The 22,798-nt window shown below is 39.0% G+C and overlaps 1 protein-coding gene across 5 annotated transcripts in view; it reads right to left on the bottom strand.

The window, feature by feature from the left end:
- Positions 1–22,798, bottom strand: part of MCPH1 (microcephalin 1) — a 269,736-nt gene that overhangs the window by 164,468 nt on the left and 82,470 nt on the right. For all 5 annotated transcript variants that reach the window (XM_053216226.1, XM_053216223.1, XM_053216225.1 and 2 more), the window contains 2 exons: positions 3,691–3,728; positions 1,225–1,387 (listed from right to left, as the gene is read on the bottom strand). In XM_053216226.1, coding sequence (XP_053072201.1) covers positions 1,225–1,387; positions 3,691–3,728 — 201 coding nt within the window. The remainder of the gene's footprint in view (positions 1–1,224; positions 1,388–3,690; positions 3,729–22,798) is intronic.

Genomic DNA, 22,798 nt, shown 5'->3' with positions numbered 1-22,798 from the left:
ATGCCTGACTTCTCTGCTCAGAGTCCCAGAAGAATAGGTCGGGTACAGAATCAGGCACAGATGTATATCCTCATAAATGATAAAGAACATTTTTTCCTCTGAGACATGAGGGAAGGAAGAGCTAACTGATAAAGATACAGAAACATTGTGAATTGACGAAAAGAAGGCAGGGTATTCATTCATGGAAGCTGGAGTTATAAATGATATTTCTTACAAATAAATGTGGATCAGTACAAACACATAATGAAGTATGGTAGTCACCAACTGTCACCAATGAAAATAGTACTTTTGTGTTGGGGGGATAGAATTTCAAACTTTTCCACTTCATGACTTTAAGCGCTAATGTCACAAATGTCTTGGACCAGAAAGCTGCAGGGTAAAGTCATGACCCCGGAAAAAGACCAGAGCTGTTCTTAAAAATCCATCTGTAGCTTGTTTGTGTATTATAATTCTACCGGTTTAAATTAACACAGAATTAATATAATACATTGTTAGGGGGAAGAGGAAGGAGGGTGGATATGTAGCAGATGCAATATAGTAGTAACACAAGTCACAAATGACTGTACTCTCATCAGACGTCAGTGCTTTGGAGTGACCATAGGTTGAGGACCAAAGTAAAAATAGAAAGAGTAACAAACAATCTCAATTTCTATGAATAAAGAAAACAATGATTAAAAAAACAATCTACCTTTAATGCACAGAAATAAGGGCAAGTAATGTTACAGATAGATATGCGTAAGATAAAACATATCCAAATGGGATTAAATGAACATGTTTCATCCTAAGTAAATCCATCTGTAAAAACAATCACTGAATTCTTTTGGCTTTTTAAACCATCACTAACATAGGTCACATTATTTCTTGGTCAAACACAGAAGAAAGTTCATTTGACTGTGAGAACACGCATTTTGTGTTTTCATTCCAAGCCTGTTCTAATCTTATTTCTGCCAGTGGCTGAGGTCTGTATCTGGATGGCCACTCTTCTGCTCTCGGTCCACACGCCTGCTGCCGGGCAATCAGCAGTGGCTGAAGGTGGAGACCCAAAGGGAGAGGGGGTTCAAGGACACAACAGGAACACGGTGTCTGCTGCTCATAGGAAAGTGTGCAAATTAGCCAAGGGCAAATCTAGTGATCTAGTGTCACCGTCTTGGGGAGATTGCGTCTATCAAAACACCTTCTGTTGTAACATATGTACGTCCAACATTTGCTCACACAAATTCTTACCCACTCATAAGAGAGAACCCAGCAGCCACGGGCAATTCCCAGCAGCACATTCAGAGTGCGCAGAGGCTTGCCGGCGAGCACATGGGTAGTAGTTTCACACACTTCCTGGGCAAGTGAAAAGCCCTTCAATGTGTTCACAACCTGGATGACGATGTTCTGTGTTCTGTTAAACAGGAGGGAAAAAAAAAAATCAACAAAATGACTAAGTTTCCTACATATGAACAATAAGGCGGTAAGACTGAATCATAATTTCTAAGAACTAGAAAGCTAAAATTCTACACTGATCTCAGCCATGGAACTCCTGTGTTAATTTCTTTACGGTCAATGACTTAACATTTGGGGAAATTCAAAAACTTCAGCTCTCAACTACAACTATCTATTTGAATAGCTGAGAAAACGGCCCCAAGATAGAAGTAGCTCCCCACCCACCCCCGCGCCCGACGCCAGGGAAGCTGCCAGCATCACAAACCAGCCTCTGCTTTTCCTACCACACCACACTTCCTTTTTGGACAGATGTGAACCAATCCACGCACGGTCAGGACCGAACGTATCACCTGCTGATTTTATTTGATATTTAACATTTGTCTGAATTCACACATACAGTTTTTTTGTTTGTTTGTTTGTCTAAGTATGAGGGAGAAAAGGGCCCTCCTTATTACATTATCAGATCAAATCTTAGGGCAAATTTGGCAGAGTCTCCTTATTGTTTCAGAGCCCTCATTGTTTGTCTTCTGGTCTGTCATTCCACGAGTGCCTCAAGCACCTTTAGAAAAATACATATTCTTCCCCTCTAATTTCCTCACCAAACTGCTCACCATTCTCCCTGTCTTTCCTTTATGACCACCTTTCTAAAGCCTTTGCTTGTGACACATTGCACTCCCCTATCCCTCCCAGCAAGTTTTGGAAATCCCCAGTGAAATACAAAGGACACGAAGGGCATTCGGAGCCACACTATGACGTACACAGTGAGTTAAGAGATAAATTTCTCTCGTCTCCAAAAATTGTTATGAAGGAAAAGAGGCTGCTGTTGCACATGCTTGCACAGACCGCCCCTAACAGCACCCTGTCTACTCCAAGGTGCCTCTGAGTTTCTCTCTAGTCATCTCGAGGACGTCAATGCGCAAGACCCATTTCTTTACATGTGAAACGAAAGGGCTGAACCGTAGCACAGTTTAAATTCTCAGAGATCCCTAGGGCAAAAAACATGAATGGGTCAAGGCCCAGGCCCTATCACCACTTCAACCAGAGAATCTGTGCTTACTGGGACAAAGAAAACAAAAGCAATAAAGAAGTGAAACGGTCTAAATGATATGCTCCCCAGAACCCATCATTTCTGCATATTGAAGATTTTCCTTATTCCGAGTCTGGTAGCTGCCAGCTCTTTGCTGGATGTGTTAATCAACAACAAGTGTCTCTTCGAGACATGGCTAATCAGTGTGGAATAAGAACGTCTAGGTTTTGCTCTTAGCTTCACACCGAAGTATATGTGGGGGGTGGGGGGGAATAAAAAGAGAATATGGCCTGAATGAAAACTTTCATTTTCAAAACTTTGATTGAGAAAATGATTATTTACTAGTATGTTTTATCCTGGAGCAAAACTACAGACTTCTAAAAATACTACACCTACCATTCTCCATTTTCACTCCCGTATTAGACTATGTAGAATGTTCAGTATACTTCATAAGAGATTAGCCAACATTGTTGACTGTGCTCTTTTTCCAGTAGCTAATGTACGGTGTTTGAACAATCAGTCCTTTTAATTTCACATGCCATGGGTAGGAAAAGGATCCTGCAACAGAAAGTATTGCAAGCATGCACTTTTTTTGCAGGCAACTTTTCATTGAAATGTCCCAATATTTTGATGAATGTCTTCAAACCTTAAAACCTATGACTGATAAAAAAAACAAAAACAAAACAAAACCTATGGTTTTCCCCTTTAGACAGGAATTCAAAAATCTGCTACAAAGAATATGGTGCTATATTTTTGTTGGATGTGCTATATATTGTGTTACATGTTTAAGGAAGACGATAAGAGCGTGCCAACAAGCTATTAACTCTTTTCACAAAATGTGCAGATAGCGGCTTTAATATAGTGGTAGAGAGCTTCCCACCAAAGTGTTTCTTTAAGAACTGTGAGGGAGTCAGCGAGCGATGCTCCATTTACTGAACTTTCATGGGGTAAAAGTCGTGGACACACAGAGCCCGTAGATATGAAGCAAGCAAGAAGAAAAGCAAAATACTGTAATACCTCTTAATGCTATCTAAACAACTCCAAAAGTCTTCACTGCTAAACTGTTCATAGTCTCTTATTTCCAGGGTTCTTCTTATGCCAATATCAATTATATAGAGTAAAAGCAACATAGTGCAACGCTACGAGCTGTGTTACAAGCACAGCATCACAGAATACGAAAGAAAAATCCAAAATTTTACATTGAGTAGAAAGTTATCAAAACAAGGAGTACTTACTCAGATGGCATGCTTGTCATGACTAATGTTCTTGTTGGCTAGAGATTTCAAAAGAGAAGGAACAAAAAACAGTCAGAAATGTAAAAAACATTTTTTCCCACAGAAATTAACTTTAATACATTTTTTGAAAAGTTACATCACTTAAAAATAAACATTTAAGCATATATCAAAAGAAAAAAACTTTATATTCCTGGAAAAAAAAAAACAGCACAAGAGATAGAAAGTCAGTTACTTATCCCCAAATCAATCCAAAATAATCCAGGGCATGAGGTAGAAAAGGAGAGGGGGAAAAAGGCTTCCCTCCAGAAGTCCATTCTACTAGTTAGCTGGCAGACCACCAAAGGTGCCATCCTGCTTATAGACGTGCAAGGAGGGTGAGAGTAAGAAAGGCATTTTTTACAGGTCGAAGAGCCATTTTTCCTTGCCTAGGTGGTGCACACACAGTAACACTTATGTTCCTGTTGCGCTGGTCAATCAAATGCTTTAACCTCTTGCACAGAGAAGCTCAGATAAAAAGGCATGGCTTATTTATGGGTCGGCATCTGCTATTAACTGGAAGTGCAAAGTTTTTTTTTTTTAATGAGTTTTTAAATACTTTTTTTATTTACATAAGAGAAGCATGCTGACAGCAAAATATATACATATTCAACGCTTTGGAAATATATCATTAGAAACATAAATTCCCCAGTAATTCCACCAGTGAGAAAAATGACTATTGTTTAATAATTGGGTATATATTCTGCCAAATGTTCTTTCCGTGGGAAGGTGTGTATATATAATTTTTCAAAAAAAACAAAAATGAACTCACATTATTTATACATTTTTGTAACTGATGTATTTCAAACGCAACCCACTATGTACTGTAACCATGAACTAACCATTGTACACGTACTGTGTCTTGAGGGACCAGGCGAATAAACGAGGAGAAAGAACAAGAGGCATTCAGAGGACCCCATGTGGACACACACCATGGAGTCAAAGGGGCCTGTACTGTGTGGGTATATCTGGGGAAGGTGGAGGAAGGAGAATGAAGAGATAACCCGGATCACAAAGATACTCGATGGAGAACTCAGAGATGTGGCAGATGTGCTAACTCAGAGATGACTGCAATCTCTTTTCAGTTACCCTTGCAGAATAGTCTATTGTAACTCTCATCTGTTTGGGATACAAAGGGAACCACTGTAGCACAACTTTGTGGGCTGAGTCTGGAGACTCAGAAGCCTCTCTGTGGGTGTCTCTGATCACCAAGGGAGATTCTGGCTGAAACCTAATCACGATCCTCAGTGTTATCCTTGAATGAAAACTATGCAGGCGTAGTGATGTGACCAGCACCAAATAAAATCCAAGAAGCGCCCCTTCCACGTCATCTACTTTCTTCTGTAGAACCATCCAAGCGATGCCAGGAGAGTGTCATCTGTGGGGGGAAGTATCCCAAGAAACGAAGGGGAAGGGAAAAGGAAAACCTCCTGACTTCTACAACGCGAGGCTTCCTCTCCATGGCTTTGCGCTTCTTTACCTGTACTCATTCTCCAGGCGATCTTTCGTACAGCCTCAGGGTTTTACATACTAGCTGCATGCTGGCGGTTCCCAATACTGTATCTCTAGCACAGAAATATTCCCTGATGCCCAGACTCAAATATTCTACCACCTACATGGGAAGGAAGTTCATCTGGAGGTCTAACAAGGATCTCAGATTTAACATGTCCAAAACTAAGGTATCGTTCCAGCCAGGCAATTAGGCAACAAAAATGAAATAAAACAAAAGACATCCAAATCGGAAAAGAAATAAAGCTATTTCTATTCATAAATGAGATAATCTTATATGAGGAAAGCTCTAAAGAACCCAGAAAAACTGTGAGAACTCATAAATGAATCCAGCAAAGATGTACTATAAAAAAATCAGTGTGCAAAAATCAGTTGTATTTTTATATATGGATAATGAACACTAAGAAAAGGAAATTAAGAAACAATTTCATTGATAATAGCATCCAAAAGAATAAAATACTTGGGAATAAAGTTAATAAAAGAGACAAAAAAAATGTACAGTGAAAATTTAAAAAAACATTGATGAAAGAAATTTCAAAAGACCTAAATACACAGAAAGACATCCTGTGGTCCTGCACAGTAAGACTTAATATTATAAGATGACAAGACTATCTAAAGTAGACTTAACACTTTGTAAAAATGGAAAAACATCCCAAAGTTTATATGGCACTCTAAGAAAATCCAAATAGCCCAAACAATCTGGAAAAAGAAAGACAAAGCTAGAAGTCCAACACTTCACAATTTCAAAACTTACTACGAAACTACAGTAATCAAAACTGTATGGTATTGACATGAGAACATATGGATACAGAATTGACAGTCCAGAAATAACTTAAACATCTAAGGTCAAATGATTTAAAAAAAATTTTTTTTAATGTTTGTTTATTTTTGGGGGAGAGAGAGAGAGACAAAATGCAAGCAGGGGAGGAGCAGAGAGAGAGAGAGAGAGAGAGAGAGAGGGAGACACAGACTTCAAAGCAGGCTCCAGGCTCTGAGCTGTCAGCATAGCGCCTGACACGGGGTCTGAACCCATGAACCATGAGATCATGACCAGAGCTGAAGTTGGATGCTCAACCAGGTGCCATTAAGGTCAAGTGATTTTTGACAAAGGTGGCAAGACCATTCATATGTAAAGAACAGTCTCTTCAACAAAGGGTGCTGAGAGAACTAGATGACCACATACAAAAGAATGATGTTGGACCTTCACCTTATTTTTTTAAAGAAATTTTTAATGTTTATTTATTTTTTAAGAGAGAGTGACACATAGCATGAGTGGGGGAGGGAGGAGAGAGAGAGGGAGACACAGAATCTGAAGCAGGCTCTAAGCTCTAAGCTGTCAGCACCCGATGCGGGGCTCGAATCCATACACCATGATATCATGACCTGAGCTGAAGTCAGACGCTTAACCAACTGAGCCACCCAGGCGCCTCTGGACCTTTACCTTATACCACATACAAAAATTAACTCAAAATGGATCAAAAACCTAAATTTAAGAGCTAAAGCTATAAAAAAAAAAAACAAAAACTCTTAGAAGAAAACAAGGGAAATCTTCATGACACTGGATTTGGCAATAGTTCCTTAAATACGGCACCAAAATCACAGGCAAAATGAAAAAAATAAATTGGACTTCATCAAAATTTAAAACTTTTATGCATCAAAATACACTATTAAGAGAATGAAAATATAACCCACAGGTAGGAGAAAAAAAATCTGCCAATCCTGTATCGGACAAGGGTTTAATATCCAGAATATATAAAGAACTCCTACAACTCAGCAAATAAAAGGACAAACAACTCATTTTAAAAATGGGCAAATAACGTGAATAGACATTTCTTCTAAAGAAAAAAAGCAAATGGACAATGAGCACATGGAAAGATGTTCCACATCACTAATTAGGGAAATCCAAAACAAAATGAGATACCCCTCAGTGAGATATCCCTTCCTGCCTAACTAGGTTGGCTACAATTAAAAAAAAAAAAAAAAACAAAACAAAACATGAAAAATAACTAAAGTTGACAAAAAGTGATGCCACTATTGTGGAAAACAGTTCGGTGGTTCTCCAAAAAGTTAAACACAGAATTACCATACAATCAACAAACTTACTCCTAGGTATATACCAAAAAGAATTGAAAACATGGACTCAGATGCTTGTGTGAGAATTGTCATTATAACATTATACACAACAACCAAAAGGTGGGTATAGCCTATGTGCTCAACAATCGATGAATGGATAAAGTTAATTTGGTGTTACACACGGTGCAAATTATTATTCAGCCATAAAAAGTACTGAAGTTCTGATACATACTATATCATGACTCTTGAAAACATTACACTAATTGAAAAAAAGTCAGGCATAAAAGACAAATATTGTATGATTCTACTTATATAAAATATCTAGAATAGGTAACTTAGTCGAGACACAAAGTAGAATAGAGGTTACCAGAGGCCGGGGGGTGGGAGGGAATGGGAAGTTATTGCTTCATGAGTTCAGAGTTTTATTCTGAAGTGAAGAAAATGTTTTGGAAATAGACAGTGATGTTGACTGCACAACACTGAACACAGTCACTGAACTGTACACTTAAACAGGTTAAAAAGGCAAATTTTATATTATATATTTTCTCTCACAATAGCAGAAAACGATTAAATTACTGATCTTCTCTCCCAAGCCCACTCCTTCTATAGCTTCATTGGTTTAATGCTATTTCTACTCCTGCTCAAGTTAAGAACCTTTTTATCATCGCTCACTCATCATTATTTTCTCACACCCCACATCCAATCCACTGATTCATCCCACCAACTCAACCGTGCACATGTATCAGAACATGGATACATCTACGCCACTTGAAATATTCCATCATCTCACATGGATTACCGTGAAAGCTACTTAAACCATCTCCCGGCTAAAATCCCCCAGTAACTTGAACAGTGACTACTGGACAGTAAGCACTCAAAATAATACTAGTTTACTATTTATCATAAATAGATGAATATAAAATGGGAAGTAAGTGCACACATACTTCATACACATGAATATATGAATATAATCTATTAATCTATTCTGTTAATACCACTCAAAAAGGGAAAACCATGGACATGACCCCTATTAAGTCTGAGTGAAGGAAGGTTGGACAGTTAAGTCAACCATAAGCCTGATAGTACCTTTCATCCTCAGCCAAGGGAGAAAAACAGTTGTATATAAAGAAACTCAAACCCCAGAATAAAAGTCTAAGTGCAGAGAAAAAAATACACAGAAGGCAAAAAAAAAAAAAAAAAAAAACAACAACAACAAAAACAAAACAAACAAAAAAACCCCACAAAAAACTGACTTGTAGTTATGTGATATGGAATCTAGAGGATGAAAGGTTCATTTACACAGTCCAGCCACAGAACCTACAAGAGACAAGCTCTCCCTCGTGTACAATGATCACAAGTGCCATGACAGCACATGTTCAGGTTGGTGTGACAAATGGTTCTGGCCTGAAATGCAGCAATGTTATCATTAAGCATATTTACTTATCTGTTCTTATAAATTAGGTATTAGGAAATATATCCAATATAATTCCCTTGATTTAAGGAAAGCTTTTAAGGAAGCTCCTTAAATAACAATATGGATTGGTATCTGCAACTTCTTTAAAGATGAATAACAACATAAGATGGTTAATGGGTGGAGAAATATATGATAAAGTAAAAAGAGTTAGTTGCAGAATCAAGGCTGGAGGAAAAACCCTGTGAAATACTTTAAAATGGAACAAAAGATTACTGGGTATCTTTAGGGGACACCTACCTATGAGTTGTTCAGCACACACACCCTTCAGGGTTGTCTGCTTCTATGGGGCTTATGCCTTTCATGGTCTTTGAGCTATTTTACAACTCTATTAGTTGTAGAAAATTGATAGTGATGCAAATATTCTTATCTGTAGAAATGCAAAGTCCCTCCAGTGGATGCTCAATTGACTTCCCTCTCCCACTCCTGACAAAGCCACTTTGGATCTGTTAACAAAGCCACGTCAGCACTCCTTATGGTCCATTAGCACGTCCGCTCTGTGGATTCTCCTCCAAAGAGGATAGAACAACTTTCCTGTCTCATCATTAACTAATGAGTTAAATAAAATCTTTAACACATATTCATTTTCTGTGAGTGAGAAAGTTATGATGTACCTTTAAGAAGATATCTTTTAACAGTTATGCAGGTTTTCCACCAAGATGCCCAATAGATTCATCTGACAGAAGTAGCTAATCTTCATCACTGGAGAATACTCCACAGGAAGCTTTTAGTCCAGGAACATTTATTATTGGCTTCCAAAGCTGAATGCCAAGTGGCAACAGAACTTTGCTGACTCTCTGTTTCTCTAATTTCAATTTTCCTCTCTACTAGCTTTTGTTTTGTTTTGTTTCATTAAGGAATGTATTATTCTCCATTGGTGGAAGCAATGCTTAGGAATTTCGTTTTATGGTCTACTCAGTGTTCTATATAAATTAATGAATGCATTATAGAGATTTATTCTTTTTTGGTAAGAGACCATAGAGGACTGGGTTTATCAGTCTTTGCTTATTTGCCCATTTTGGAGCTAAAAATCAATTAAGACTTTCATTCCCACAAGGAAGGAGAATAGCTCTTTGAAATCTAGACAGGTTTTAGTATTTCTGTCTTTATTCTTGACCAGTGGCTGAAATTATAACTAACTGAAATATTTTAAGAATTCAAATTCACACAGTTAATATGTTTGGAAATTAATATTAGTTTAATAAGTTTCACTTAATGAAAACAGTTATGTCTTATCTGAATCATCCGTGTTAAGTATAATATAAACATACATTTTATTCTACTTGGGTTTATTTTTCCTAGACTTAGCTTTATTGGTCAGATAAAATAAGATTACTCCTATATAATGCTTAAGATTATAAAAACTAAATTTGTGACAAATCATTATTCTAACAATCTTTTTACATCAATACTAATCGTGTTTAGTAATATGTCAGCATGAAGATAATTTCCAGGATCTTTAGTGTTAAATTAATTAAACAAGGAGGCCATTAGACTAAGGTGGCTTTAAAGCTCCAGTAACCTACATAAGCAAACTAGAATGGGAGCCTATAAATGCCTTAAGGCTAAGAAATCAAAACCTAAGAACAACCAATCCGGAAGAGCCAACTAAGTTTTCCCATATAAGACAACCGCTTAACTACAGCCAATGGAATAATTTTCTTGCTTTGATTCCACCTCTTCTTTATAAGTATTTTCCCTAGCTTATGGCAGGGGAGAACCCCTAATCACCTCCAGTTTGGCAGTGCCTGATTCAAATCAAATTTTGCTCAAATAACCTCTTAAAAATTTTAAGGTGCTTCAGTTTTTCTTTTAATATTAGGTTAACATAAACCTTGGGCAGATATTAGTTTAAAAACTGTTGGAGAACTCAGTAATTTATAAGGGAATACTGAAATACTGATTACTATATGTAGTTCTAATTTTTTATGTATCTTTGCTTATTTTTTTACGTTATACAGAAGCTCTGTCTTTGGGTCGTGCCAATGAACTTGTTCATTTTTGCAACTTTAAAAGGGTGTAAAGGAGACACCGCGGTAGGACGGTGTAATCGATGCCTTGCTGGTCTGCTAACATGCCTGGGTGAGATGGACATTTCTCAGTTATTCTCCCCAGTTTTCTATGAAATAGAATTTGGTTACTTTGGCTAAAAAATATAATTAATATGAATGGTTAAGTTTACACTAAGAGTAATACTGACAAAGGATTACAATCGTGCATGTCTGTTTTTCAAAAAAAAAAAAAAAAAGAAGTAATTTTATATCTCTTAAAGCAGTGGGTTTTAAGTTTTATGGTCTCTGGACTCCTTTATACTATTATATAGTTTATATACTTTATACTGTTGGGATTTACTGAGGAACCCAAAGAGCCTTTGTTTATGTGGATTATGGCTATCGATATTTAACCTCATAGAAATTGAAACTGAAAAGCTTTAACAATATTTATTGATGTACTTAAAGATAGCAAGAACGCATTGCCTGTTAACAGAAATAGCATCTCAGTGTTACTATTAAATTGCTGTGACCACATGAACACAGCTCCGTGCTTAATGTGTCAGTCTGCCACAGGATAAGAAAAGGCATATTGAAGAACAAAACTTGGAAAGTTCACTTAACTTGCTTTAGTTTATAATACTTGAGTCTGAAGGAAAGCCCAAAATGTGTTACAATTTTAGTCAATCATGCCTGATGTCGACAGGCTGTTTTTTGGTTACTGATTACCCCTTTGCCTATGCAATGTGAATGATCAGTCTTAATTTTCCACATAATCCGCCTAATTAGAGAGCAAAGACTGTGTTGTAAGAGTAATCGTCTCCCTTTCATGTTGACTGTTTGATGCCAGTGATTAATAAAATAAAGTTTGCTCACTTAGGTTACAGTCTATGCTTATTTTTAAGTGTTTTCTTATCACTTTGATTAATAACTTATCTGGTATTGGTTCTCGAGCACTCATGATCCTATCTTAAACATTTGTGTGAGCCTCGTCTGGTAACTTTTTTGATTTTTGCCTTGGATCTTAAATATACAAAAATAAAACTTTAAGGATATCATTTGCACCTAAAACTATCCTTGAGATTTCTCAAAGAATCCCTGGAAATCAAGAAAATATGTTTTTTTCTTATAAGAGAACTGGGGGGTAACCAGGTTTATTGTGTCACTGTTGTAACGATTCATGTGAAATCAGAAGGGCCACTCAGCCTGTCTAGGTGAACATTTAATAGGTACAATGCTACACATAAAAATATTTCAGAAATCATAGGCTTTGGAGAAAATCCTTGATACTAGTTATTGGCCTTATTGTCTATAATGTTTTTACCTTCAGGGAAAACACTGGCCAGATGGTTGTCCGTGTTGAGTTTTCTTCTATTCAGGGTATTCTAGTCTCTACTATGCTGCTATCAGACAACTGTACAGTGTTGTAATTTGTTATTAAATTGCTAATTTGGGGGTGCCTGGGTGGCTCAGTCAGTTAAGTGTCCGATTTCAGCTTAGGTCATGATCTCGCAGTCTGCAGTCTGTGAGTTTGAGCCCCGCGTCGGGCTCTGTGCTGACAGCTCAGAGCCTGGAGCCTGCTTCAGATTCTGTGTCTCCCTTTCTCTCTGCCCCTCCCCTGCTCATGCTCTGTCTCTGTCTCAAAAATAAATAAAAACATTAAAAAAAGTTGCTAATTTGGTGAGGGTCTTGTTTCTGTAACTTAAATCTAGCATCTTGTAGACCAATGGCTTTCAATTGGGGATGCAGACTTATCTATGATATATTCTCTAAATAAAAATATAGATGTCCGGGACCTAATTCAGGCTTACTAAATCTCTTGATAATTCTCGCATGTTCTTAGTGTATTTACTGTGTCTCAGGAACATTATACTACACTTTGTTCTAACCAGTTCCTGGATGTCTGAGAGGACACGCACCCCAGACCAGCATCCTCAACAGAAATCCCAGACTTCAAGCAAGGACGAGATGTCTTCCCCATTCCTTTTCTGAGTCTCCCAGACACTGTGTCTGTATCTGCACTCTCTCTCTACGGTCCATAAAGTCTGCTCTCACCTTCTGCTGGCTCACATTTGATTTCTATCCTGTGTGCAGCGGGGACCCTCCTGGCTGGTCCTGTGGGACCCCCTCTGGGTCCTTAGACCGGGCCTGCCTGCATCACTTTCACAAATAAATGCCCTTTTTAATATTTTTTACAGCAAAGATAATACTTACTGACTTCTTTGAAAATTGGTTTAGTTGCTTTCCTTAAAGAAATTTTGCTTAATTTTTTGGTAATCATTTTATTATTTTGTTTCACTTGCCATAAAACAACCAGATTTACCTGTCAGTAACATTACTCTTACATCACATCAGACTCTTCACATTTGAAAATTATGAGCAATAACTCAACATCAGCAATTTTAAGCCTACACATAGTTTTGTTTTCCCCTGATGCTCACTGAATGGTTCTGTAATAAGTTAGTGGCAGAACTTGAGACCCCAACACAGAACTTCTCAGAACCCTATGGATAAAGAAGATAGCAAGTAATTCAACTAGTGATGCTTCACAGAATAAACGGGCTTCTCATGACGTCACGACATTGCTTAGTTAGCTCTCAGACCAGACTATCAGGCTAGTCAGGATTCCCAGACCTCTGTGTGGTCAACAGCAGACAGCTTTTAAGAGGCAAACTCAAGGTCCCACAGAACAGAACTAACTACCTAGGACTAAATGAATGGATGAGAGAAACTTAGTGTGCTTGGTGACTTAGAATATTGTTGATATTGCTTTAATGTTCTGTTTTATGAATAAAGAAGCCCTTTCCCTTCCTTCTTAAGCTATCTGTGTAATTCAGAAGAATATAGTAGGCAACGCTTTTGCAAACTGTAATAAAATAATGCCTGATTTTCAAAGATTGCCTCAAAATTTGGAACCTTCTACTAAGTCCCTTTGCTTTCCATGGCAATACAGTTTTAGAATATGTTTTCCATCTTACCAGAATATAAGTGGAAAACCTGGTTATGAAACTGGGCCTTGCCTACAATGTCATATTTGACAATGATGCTCTGTCAGGTCTGGCTAGCCTCTGTGAAGGAGCTAAGACTGGCTTTACGCAGGGAGTCAATGCCCACAAAGACCTCCTGGGCAAACTGTCCTGGAATTGGCTTAGAGTCCCAGCCTCACAGATGCTGTGGAAGGTCTCTTCCTGAAAGAGCAAGGCCCTTAGGATACATCAAGGACATCAAGAAGAGAAATCCACCTAAATTTATGGGTACTGTGGACAAAATTTGGTGGAGAGTTGTCTTGGTATTTAACCTTGGGGTAGCAAATAACAGAGGGAAACAAAGATCAATCTGAAATCACTTATGAAAGCGTTCAGACAGAAGTTGATTTTATTTGTTCAATATAACGTGGTTCTAGATTTTTTTTTAATTTTTTTTTTTTTAACATTTATTTATTTTTGAGAGACAGAGAGAGACAGAGCATGAACAGGGGAGGAGCAGAGAGAAAGCGAGACACAGAATCTGAAGTAGGCTCCAGGCTCCGAGCTGTCAGCACAAAGCACGACGTGGGGCTCGAACTCACAAATTGCAAGATCATGACCTAGGCCGAAGTCGGACACTTAACCAACTGAGCCATCCAGGCACCCCATCGTGGTTCTAGATTTTAGAAAGCATCCCCCAGAAGGCCAACAAACACTCTTGCTGCCCCCGTGTAAATACTGGTTGAGATCAGGGGTGCCTGGGTGGCTCATTTGGTTAAGCTTCCGACTCTTGGTTTCAGCTTAGGTCTTGATCTCACGGTTCGGTTCGTGAGATTGATCCCTGCATCCAGCTCTGCACTGACAGAGTGAAGCCTGCTTAGGATTCTCTTCTTGCTCTCTCCCTACCCCTCCACCACTTGCATGCCTGTGCACACACTCAATCCCTCTCTCTCAAAATAATACCAGGCTTTAAAAGTGTCCACAATAAATTTTTTAAAATATTATTCTGGTCCATATTTAACTGGCAAGGCACACAAGAACCAGCAGAACAACTCAAATCAAGGTACTTTATAAGGTCTTTCTTGTTCTGTGGAGCTGAAAAAGCATCCAGATATATGAAAGCCAGGTATTTTTCAACTTCTTAGAAGGCTACTACTGGAAAATCCATAGAATGTTTTTTAAGAATCAATTATGCAAAAAGAGTATGTGAAGTACAAGAAATAGGATCAGCTGTAATTCAGGACCTCTTCCTGCAGCTCACTTGCTGCTGTCTCCATCCCTGACAGGGTGCCTGGCCTGCCCTTACCTCATGGGTCTTGTCTAAGACATGAGATAATGAAGTACTCACAGGGCTGCCACACGGTTAATAATTCTGTCGAAAGTAACTATTAATGCTAGCAGTTCTGTAAGTTATAACCTTCACAGTATGTCATTTCGTGAGAATACAAACCATTTCTCAAACCATTTATTGATGTAACCTTGGCTACGTGCCCCGTTGCGCCGATGGTAATCAAAGCAGGGAGAAAGTCCGGCCACCATATTCTCTTCTATGATGGTAACCCGATGCTCCACCAACCTGCCCCACCCCCCTCCCCCACCATCAAGTCTCTATGGAAGGTGATATTCTCGGTGTACAAATCTAATGAGAATCAGTAAGCCCTTGTTTACCATCATTGGAAAAGACCAGCTAACGTTTATTAGAACCAACCACATTCAGTGTTGAAAAATTACCTAACGATTCTTTACAACTGAGACCTGCATTTACCTGTCCTGTAAGATGCATCCCTATTCTACGACAAGTTGATTCCCCAGGACAAAGTTGAACTTCACCTGTGCCCTGTGCCCCAGAACACAGAGCACAGGTTAAAAAATCTTCCCACCCTTTTGTGTTCGGAAAAAAGCATAACACAAAGGACCACCCTTCTCTCTCATGCTACAAGACGGGGCTGTTAAAAAGAAGACCACAGGCCCAAAATGGCATCACTTGAGTCAGGCCAAATCACCAAACCACACTAATAATACTCAACCTAACAGCAGGTTTCAACCTCCCCCAGAAATGCAGTGTTAACAATCTGTCAGGAATTTTCTGACCAGCATGGGTGAGGTAATCTGCCAGTGAGCCTTCTCCATACCTGGAAGGGAGAAGGTTATCTGCAGAAGGTGATCTTGCCTGAAGCAATTGTTTCTTTTGTTTTGCCAGTAACTTCTTTGCCCTACAATCCTTCTTATAAAAACTTTCCATTTTGTTCAACTCCTTGGTGGCTCCCATCTTCTTGCCAGATGCTGCTGGATTCAGGAAAGCCCATCAGATCTTCAATATTACTCAGCTGAATTTTGTTTTTTAACAGGATGCACCACAACGCTTCCTCAGAGACTCAAATAAGAACCTTGCCATCCTCATCATGATGACCATAAGACTTGCTAATGGCTCCCCAGTTCACCTGCACGTGTAAAACCCTGGGCCCCTTCCTCTTCTTTGTGACACTGTCATTACTGAAGATAGCCCCTATAACAACAGTCTGAATACAAATATCTTTCTAAATGTTTATTTATTTATTTTGAGAGAGAGAGAGAATGGACACATGCACAGGGGAGAGGGGCAAAGAAAGAGGGAGAGAGAGAATCCCAAGCAGATTCCCCACTGTCAGCACAGAACCCAACATGGGGCTCGATCCCATGAACCGTGAGATCATGACCTGAGCCAAAATCAAGAGTCGGATGCTTAGCCGACTGAGTGTCCCTCAATACAAAGATTTTAATTGTCTTGTGCATTTTGTGTTTCACAGTTTTGGTGTCTGGCTCAGATGGGACTGTTCCTGCTTCTTCCCCTGTGCACCATTCCTGACGGTGATCTATGCACCCAACAGTGAGTCCAGCGCCTGATTCCGTGCTCCAGACTTTTGATACCACAGTGAGAACTTGATTTTGATTCTGAGTATTTACTTGATTTCTAGTGCTAGCTTCCCTTATTTATTTTAAAATTCTATTTATTTATTTGGAAAGAAAGAGAGGGAGCATATGCAAGGGAAGGGCAGAGAGGGAGAGGGAGAGGGAGAGGGAGAGGGCGAATCCCAAGCAGGCTCCCTGCTATCAATGCAGAGCCCAACTCGGGGCTCAAACTCACAAACCATAAGATCATGAGATCATAACCTGAACCGAAATCAAGAGTCCAACACTTCACAAGTGAATTCGATAACTGAAACTAAATGCCCTGAGTCTCCGTGCATATATACATGTCATTCAGAAAGGCCATTATCACACATTTGACATAAGCATCATGAGATGGTGTTACCAAATGAGATTATAAAATTTCTTAAGGAAGCTATATTGTGACTGGCTTAGGAAGAAGGACTTGTCAACTGAATATTCCTAAAATCTCCAGAAATTAAGGAAATTGAACTCCCAGTATTTTCAACAATTAAAATAAAAATTATTCTCCTAGAAATCCAAATGTTTTAAGAATTCAAGTTCACATATTTTGGTAAATCTCTGGCAAACGATGCTGGCTGAATATTTTTGCTTTATTAAAAACAGCTATCTCTTCTCTGAGTTACCAGACAGAAGTATAGTAAAATAGTACATTTTTATTCTTCTTGTGCATGTCCTCCTAATCTTATGCAGACGTAGTGATCGAGTAAGCATTATTTTCTACATGATGTTTAAGATTATGAAAAATGTAAATTTGTATTTAACCAAAATGAATCATTATTTTGACAAGTTTTACTTTAACAGCGACTGTGTTTTACCATTATTAAATCTTTAAGATAATATCCAAGACATTTAGGTAACTTAAAACCTTCATCTGATGCTAAACTGAGTTAATTAATGGATATTCATTAATCATTGCTCAGTAAGAAAGAATACAGAAATTCTAACAACTAAGCATAATTTTAAGGTTATATGCTTTTGATTCTTATTTTTATATGCTATAGAGACAATGAAATACATAAAAATGCTGATGTGTGATGCTGTACATTTACCCATCCCCAGTTTTCCCAGTGGTTACTTTAGTAAATAACTTTAGTAACTAATTTTATAAGTTAGTCACTTTTTTGGGGCACCTGGGTGGCTGTCGGTTAAGCGTCTAACTATTGATTTCGGCTCAGGTCATGATCTCACAACCGTGAGATGGAACCCGTGTTGGGTTCTATGCTAAGCATGGATCCTACTTGGGATTCTCTCCCCCCCACCTCCCTCTGCCTGCCCCCACTTCATTCACACACGTGCACTCTTCACTCCCTCCCTCAGTAATTAAATAAATAAATGTCTTAAAAAAAAAAGTAGTTATTTTCTTTTTTCTTTTTTTTTTTTTTTTAAATTTTTTTTTTCAACGTTTATTTATTTTTGGGACAGAGAGAGACAGAGCATGAACGGGGGAGGGGCAGAGAGAGAGAGGGAGACACAGAATCGGAAACAGGCTCCAGGCTCCGAGCCATCAGCCCAGAGCCTGACGCGGGGCTCGAACTCACGGACCGCAAGATCGTGACCTGGCTGAAGTCGGATGCTTAACCGACTGCGCCACCCAGGCACCCCAAAAAGTAGTTATTTTAGTTAGAAGTTAAAATTAATATGTGGTTTATACTAAGTAGCAATACTTTTAAAGAAATACAACTGTGTACATACTTCTAGAGCTCGAGCCCCACGTTGGGCTCTGGGCTGACAGGGCAGAGCCTGCCTGGGATTCTCTCTCTCTGTCTCTCCTTCTCCCTCTCCCCTCCCCCCGCCCCCGTCCACTTGCATGCACATTCTCTGTCTCTCACAAAATACATACATAAAGATTTAAAAATAAAATAAAATGTAAAGTGTTATTCATTCATTCACCCATTTTTCCGTGTAACTTGTTTACATAACAAAAATTCTGTTTTACCAAAATCACCTTCTATGGTTTATGTTGACTTTATTGCTTCCTTGTGTATTTAAGAAATCAAGTCATTTAAGAAAAAGGTGAGGCATTTTCAAGTTACGTGATTTCTGTGTTTACTCGTAAAATCTTTTCTTGTCACTTTGATCAGTTAAGTAAGTAATCAAGTATTGTTTCTAAGTAACCTACGGTCCTACCTTAATCAAGTGCTCAAAATTTCCGGACAGCTTTTGTTATTTTGCCTTCCTCAAAATCAAATCCAAAAGCTGTCTGAGATTTCCCAGATACACCTGGAAAATCACAAAGATTTTTTTCTTCCACCACATGAAGACGTGCTAGAAATCATTAGGTCAATGTGATACGTTACTATTGATGAGTTGTCAATAGACTTGTCAAATCAGAATCGACACTCAGTCTTCCTCGGGTTCCGCTTGTGTGAGTAAAGCGTTATAAACACACAGATTTTTAGGTCCGACTCTGGACCCAGCAAATCTCTTTTACTTGACAATCCTGACATATTCTTGGTCTACTCCATTTACATAATTAGGATATCCATGGGGTATCTTCAGATTATTTTGTTATACCTGAAGGGTTTTTTTTTTTTTCTGTAAAGATTATGTTCTTCCATTTTTATAATCACACTGTTTTATAATGTCCACTGTTCTCTGAAGGCAGGGCTAGCCATTATGCCTACAGATGTTGACCGTACTGTTTCTGGTGGCCTTCATCTTGCATACAACAAGGTTCCCAATCAGCTGCGTTATTCCACTCTCGGCAGACCTTTTACTTTTGAGAGTTACCAGTAATAAGTTAGCCACGGCCATTTAGAATCTTTGTCACCTACACATTATTTCAGTCTGATGGCTCCTGATCAGCACTTGCAATCACCTAGAGGCCAGAGATTTGTCTTCAAAAGAAAGACCGTCTTACAGGCCATGGAAAAGGAATATGCCAAATAGTTTGGGCACAGTCTTCTGATGGCGTCTTTTAAACAACGCTGAGACCCTGCCAGGGGATTGAGTCAGGATTTCCAGAATTCCAGTGGAGAAGCAGATGGCTTCATGAGACTACTAACCCAAGACCAAGCAAAGTGAGAATGAATTCCATAGGCCTAAATGAACTACTGAAGAGGGGTTGTGGCTTTTATTTGGAGTATTTTACTGTTCTATTCTCTGAATACAAGGAAGTCCCAGCTCTTCTTACACTATATCTTACAACAGTTCGGTCAATGAAGCTTTTGCAACAAGAAAGGATCCATTTAGAAACAGTATCTGAGTCTCCCTGCCTGACCCCTCGAGAATTTGGGAACTCAATATTATTTAGCGTTCTTACTTTCAGAGCAGTATAATTATTTGCCTAGGTTCAAAAAGGATCTGTCTTCCTTGTTACCAGGACAGAACTGAAAAAAACTGTAGATGCAACCATGGCCTTGACTGGAAGACCACATTTGAGTATACTGTTCAGTGAATCAGTAATGAGCAGACACTTTTAAGGAACTAGGGTGGACATGATGGCACCAATGCTTGCCAAAGTCCTCTTGGGAAAACCAGCCTGTCCCTGGCTTCCGGGGTTCCTGACTTGTCAGCAAGAACGATCACTTTGTAGCAGGCCCAGGAACTAGAGGATATGCTGGGGACCTCAGGAGAAAAGAATTTACCCAAATGTATAGATACTTAAGGTGAAATCTGAGCACAAGCTCTTGGCTTCTTAGCCCCAAGAGGCTTTTAAATGTACAATCTAAGATCCCTTATGAAAACTTCCCGCAAACTATTCTTGCTACACCTATGTAAATAAATCTAATGAGACCAGTCTTATTCTGTGATCATAAATAATCTCTCTTTGATTATTAGAGGAGGGACTATGGGAAAAAAATTGTGTCTCTGTCTCTGTGGGAAACTATGCATTATTTACACTACACCATTCCAGGATATCAGATCCTAGCCATGTTCACTGTCTGAGTTATTTTGCACCTCTTTGTACGCTGCAGGGAACTGACAGATGTGAAAACTCCATTTTTTTTTTTTTTTTTTTTTTTTGGTAGAGATTCACTTGACTTCCTTTTCCCCTGTGGAAAAACCAGTTTCCATCCCTACCTGCATATTGGCCCCATTCCTGTTGCTTTGCCTAAATTGTCAATCGTTAACCAAATTTCCTTCACGGTCTGGCTACAACCTCTAATGTTCCCAATTTTTCACCCACCTGACTTGGCCTCACCAAGAACTGGCACCTGACCGTCCCAATCTCTGTCTGGACCCCAGTGACCTTGAAGCTGTCCCTTTTGCCCAGGTTTGAAGAGGGCCCGAGCACTGAAGCCTGTGTGGCCACACATGAGCAGGATCCTCTCTGGATAGGCCACAGGGAGGTGGGGCACAATGCTCAGGCTACACATGCCTTTGGAGGACAGGCAACCACACCTGTGGGCAAGTGGCTCAACACCCTCAAGACAATCTGCCATGTGGCAAAGCTGAAAGGTGCTCCTCCACCAAAGTCAGGGACCCACTGGGCTGATTCCCCTCAGGGCTCAGCTCCTGACTCTTAACTATACTATCACCTTCTATACCAATTTATATCATTCCTTTTCACTTCTGGAATCCTTATTTTAAGATGCTTGACCTCCAGGACCATAAGACAACAGACCTTTGCCATCACCTCTCAACAGATGGAAGCATCACCAGCAAGAGTCCTCCGGAGACTATTTCCTAGATACCAGTCTGCCTCCAAGGCTATGATTGCCTCTGACTTGTTCAGGGAGGAATGGTATCCGCTTTGAACAAGAGGTAGCAGTGACAACATAGAAGCCAAGCTCTGTACTGCTGGACAATAGTGCTGGTTGGTAAGGTCCCCCCCAGTGTTTGAAGGAAAGGCTGACCCCCAAGGACCACTTTGATCCCCAATAATCCAAGAAAAGACCCATGACCACATTTTTCCCTTCATGACTCAGGAAAGACTACCTCATTCTTGCTCGTTTCCCAAAGACTCCCTAAGGACACCCTTACCTGCCCATCAAACCCAGGCTTTCTGCTTTGCTCTGAGCGTTCCTTCCTAAGGAATGGTCTCCACATCACCAGGCTCTGAAATAAATCATCTCCTTAACTGCCCAGCACATGTTGTCTTTTATCTCTTCTGCACATGTTGTTTAAACTCCCGGGAACAGAGTTTTGATAAAGTTTTTATCAAACTTTAGTTTTTATCAAACTTGAGTAATAAAGTGATTACTCAAGCAGTAGTCTCATTAGATCTACTGAAGTTTTAATTTCAAATGTCAAGTTTACCCTCTTTGGTCAGTTTTTAATAAAAAGTGATAAAAAGATGAGGAAATCCTTGAGTCATTATTTAATGAAAACAGAATCATCCAATTCCTAAGAAAGAATACTGTAAGATACTAAATACCCATTTAGCCTTTAAATAATAAATAAGCCAGAACAATTTCTCAAGCGAAGGGGTTTGGCAGATAGGGTCAGACAGATATCCTGATACCCTAGACAGGATGAACAAATAGGCAAAGAAATATTCATGAAATCAAGGGGCTCCATGGGGAATCTCTGAGTAGTCTGTATGGATTCAACAAGATGTCACTTATGAGATCAACATCAGAAAGGCTTCCCTAAGACAGCAAAGAGGATACATTTTGGGAAGAATTATGAAAAGACTGGACATAAGGTCAAAAGATATAATAATAAGCCACTGCAAAAACCCAGCCCAATGAGAGAGGATGGAGGTCAGGGGTTTAACTGTGTTCATCAGACATGAGAATAAACGTGAGCATACAGCATAGATCTTAACATTTTAGTTATAAGTATGAAGATCTCAGAAATGAAAGAAGTACGATAAAATCATATGGACAGCCTCAAGAAAAGCTGAAATCTTATCCTATTATTTGCAATATAATAATATAAAATGAAATGTTCTCACTCTTCTGCAAATCACACCTGCTCCCACACTGAAGGATTTCAGGGTATCTCTTACAGAATGTTTATTACAGAAAAAGAAAGAACTACTCTGTGATACCTTTAACACTGCTGCTCAGTGAGAAAGAAAATGTAGGGCTCTGTACCTCAAAAAGGAAAAGCACTTATCCAAGAACAGCTATACAGCACCAAAGAGCAGTCAAAGCAAACACTGAAAGGTAAGCCTATGACATAATCTAATAAACAGTAAGAAACAAATCACAAATATAAAACGCTGCACTCAATTTCAACAA

Source organism: Acinonyx jubatus, chromosome B1, assembly GCF_027475565.1.
Source record: "Acinonyx jubatus isolate Ajub_Pintada_27869175 chromosome B1, VMU_Ajub_asm_v1.0, whole genome shotgun sequence".
In the NCBI taxonomy this organism is placed as follows: domain Eukaryota; kingdom Metazoa; phylum Chordata; class Mammalia; order Carnivora; family Felidae; genus Acinonyx; species Acinonyx jubatus.
This window is presented reverse-complemented; position numbering and strand designations above follow the sequence as displayed.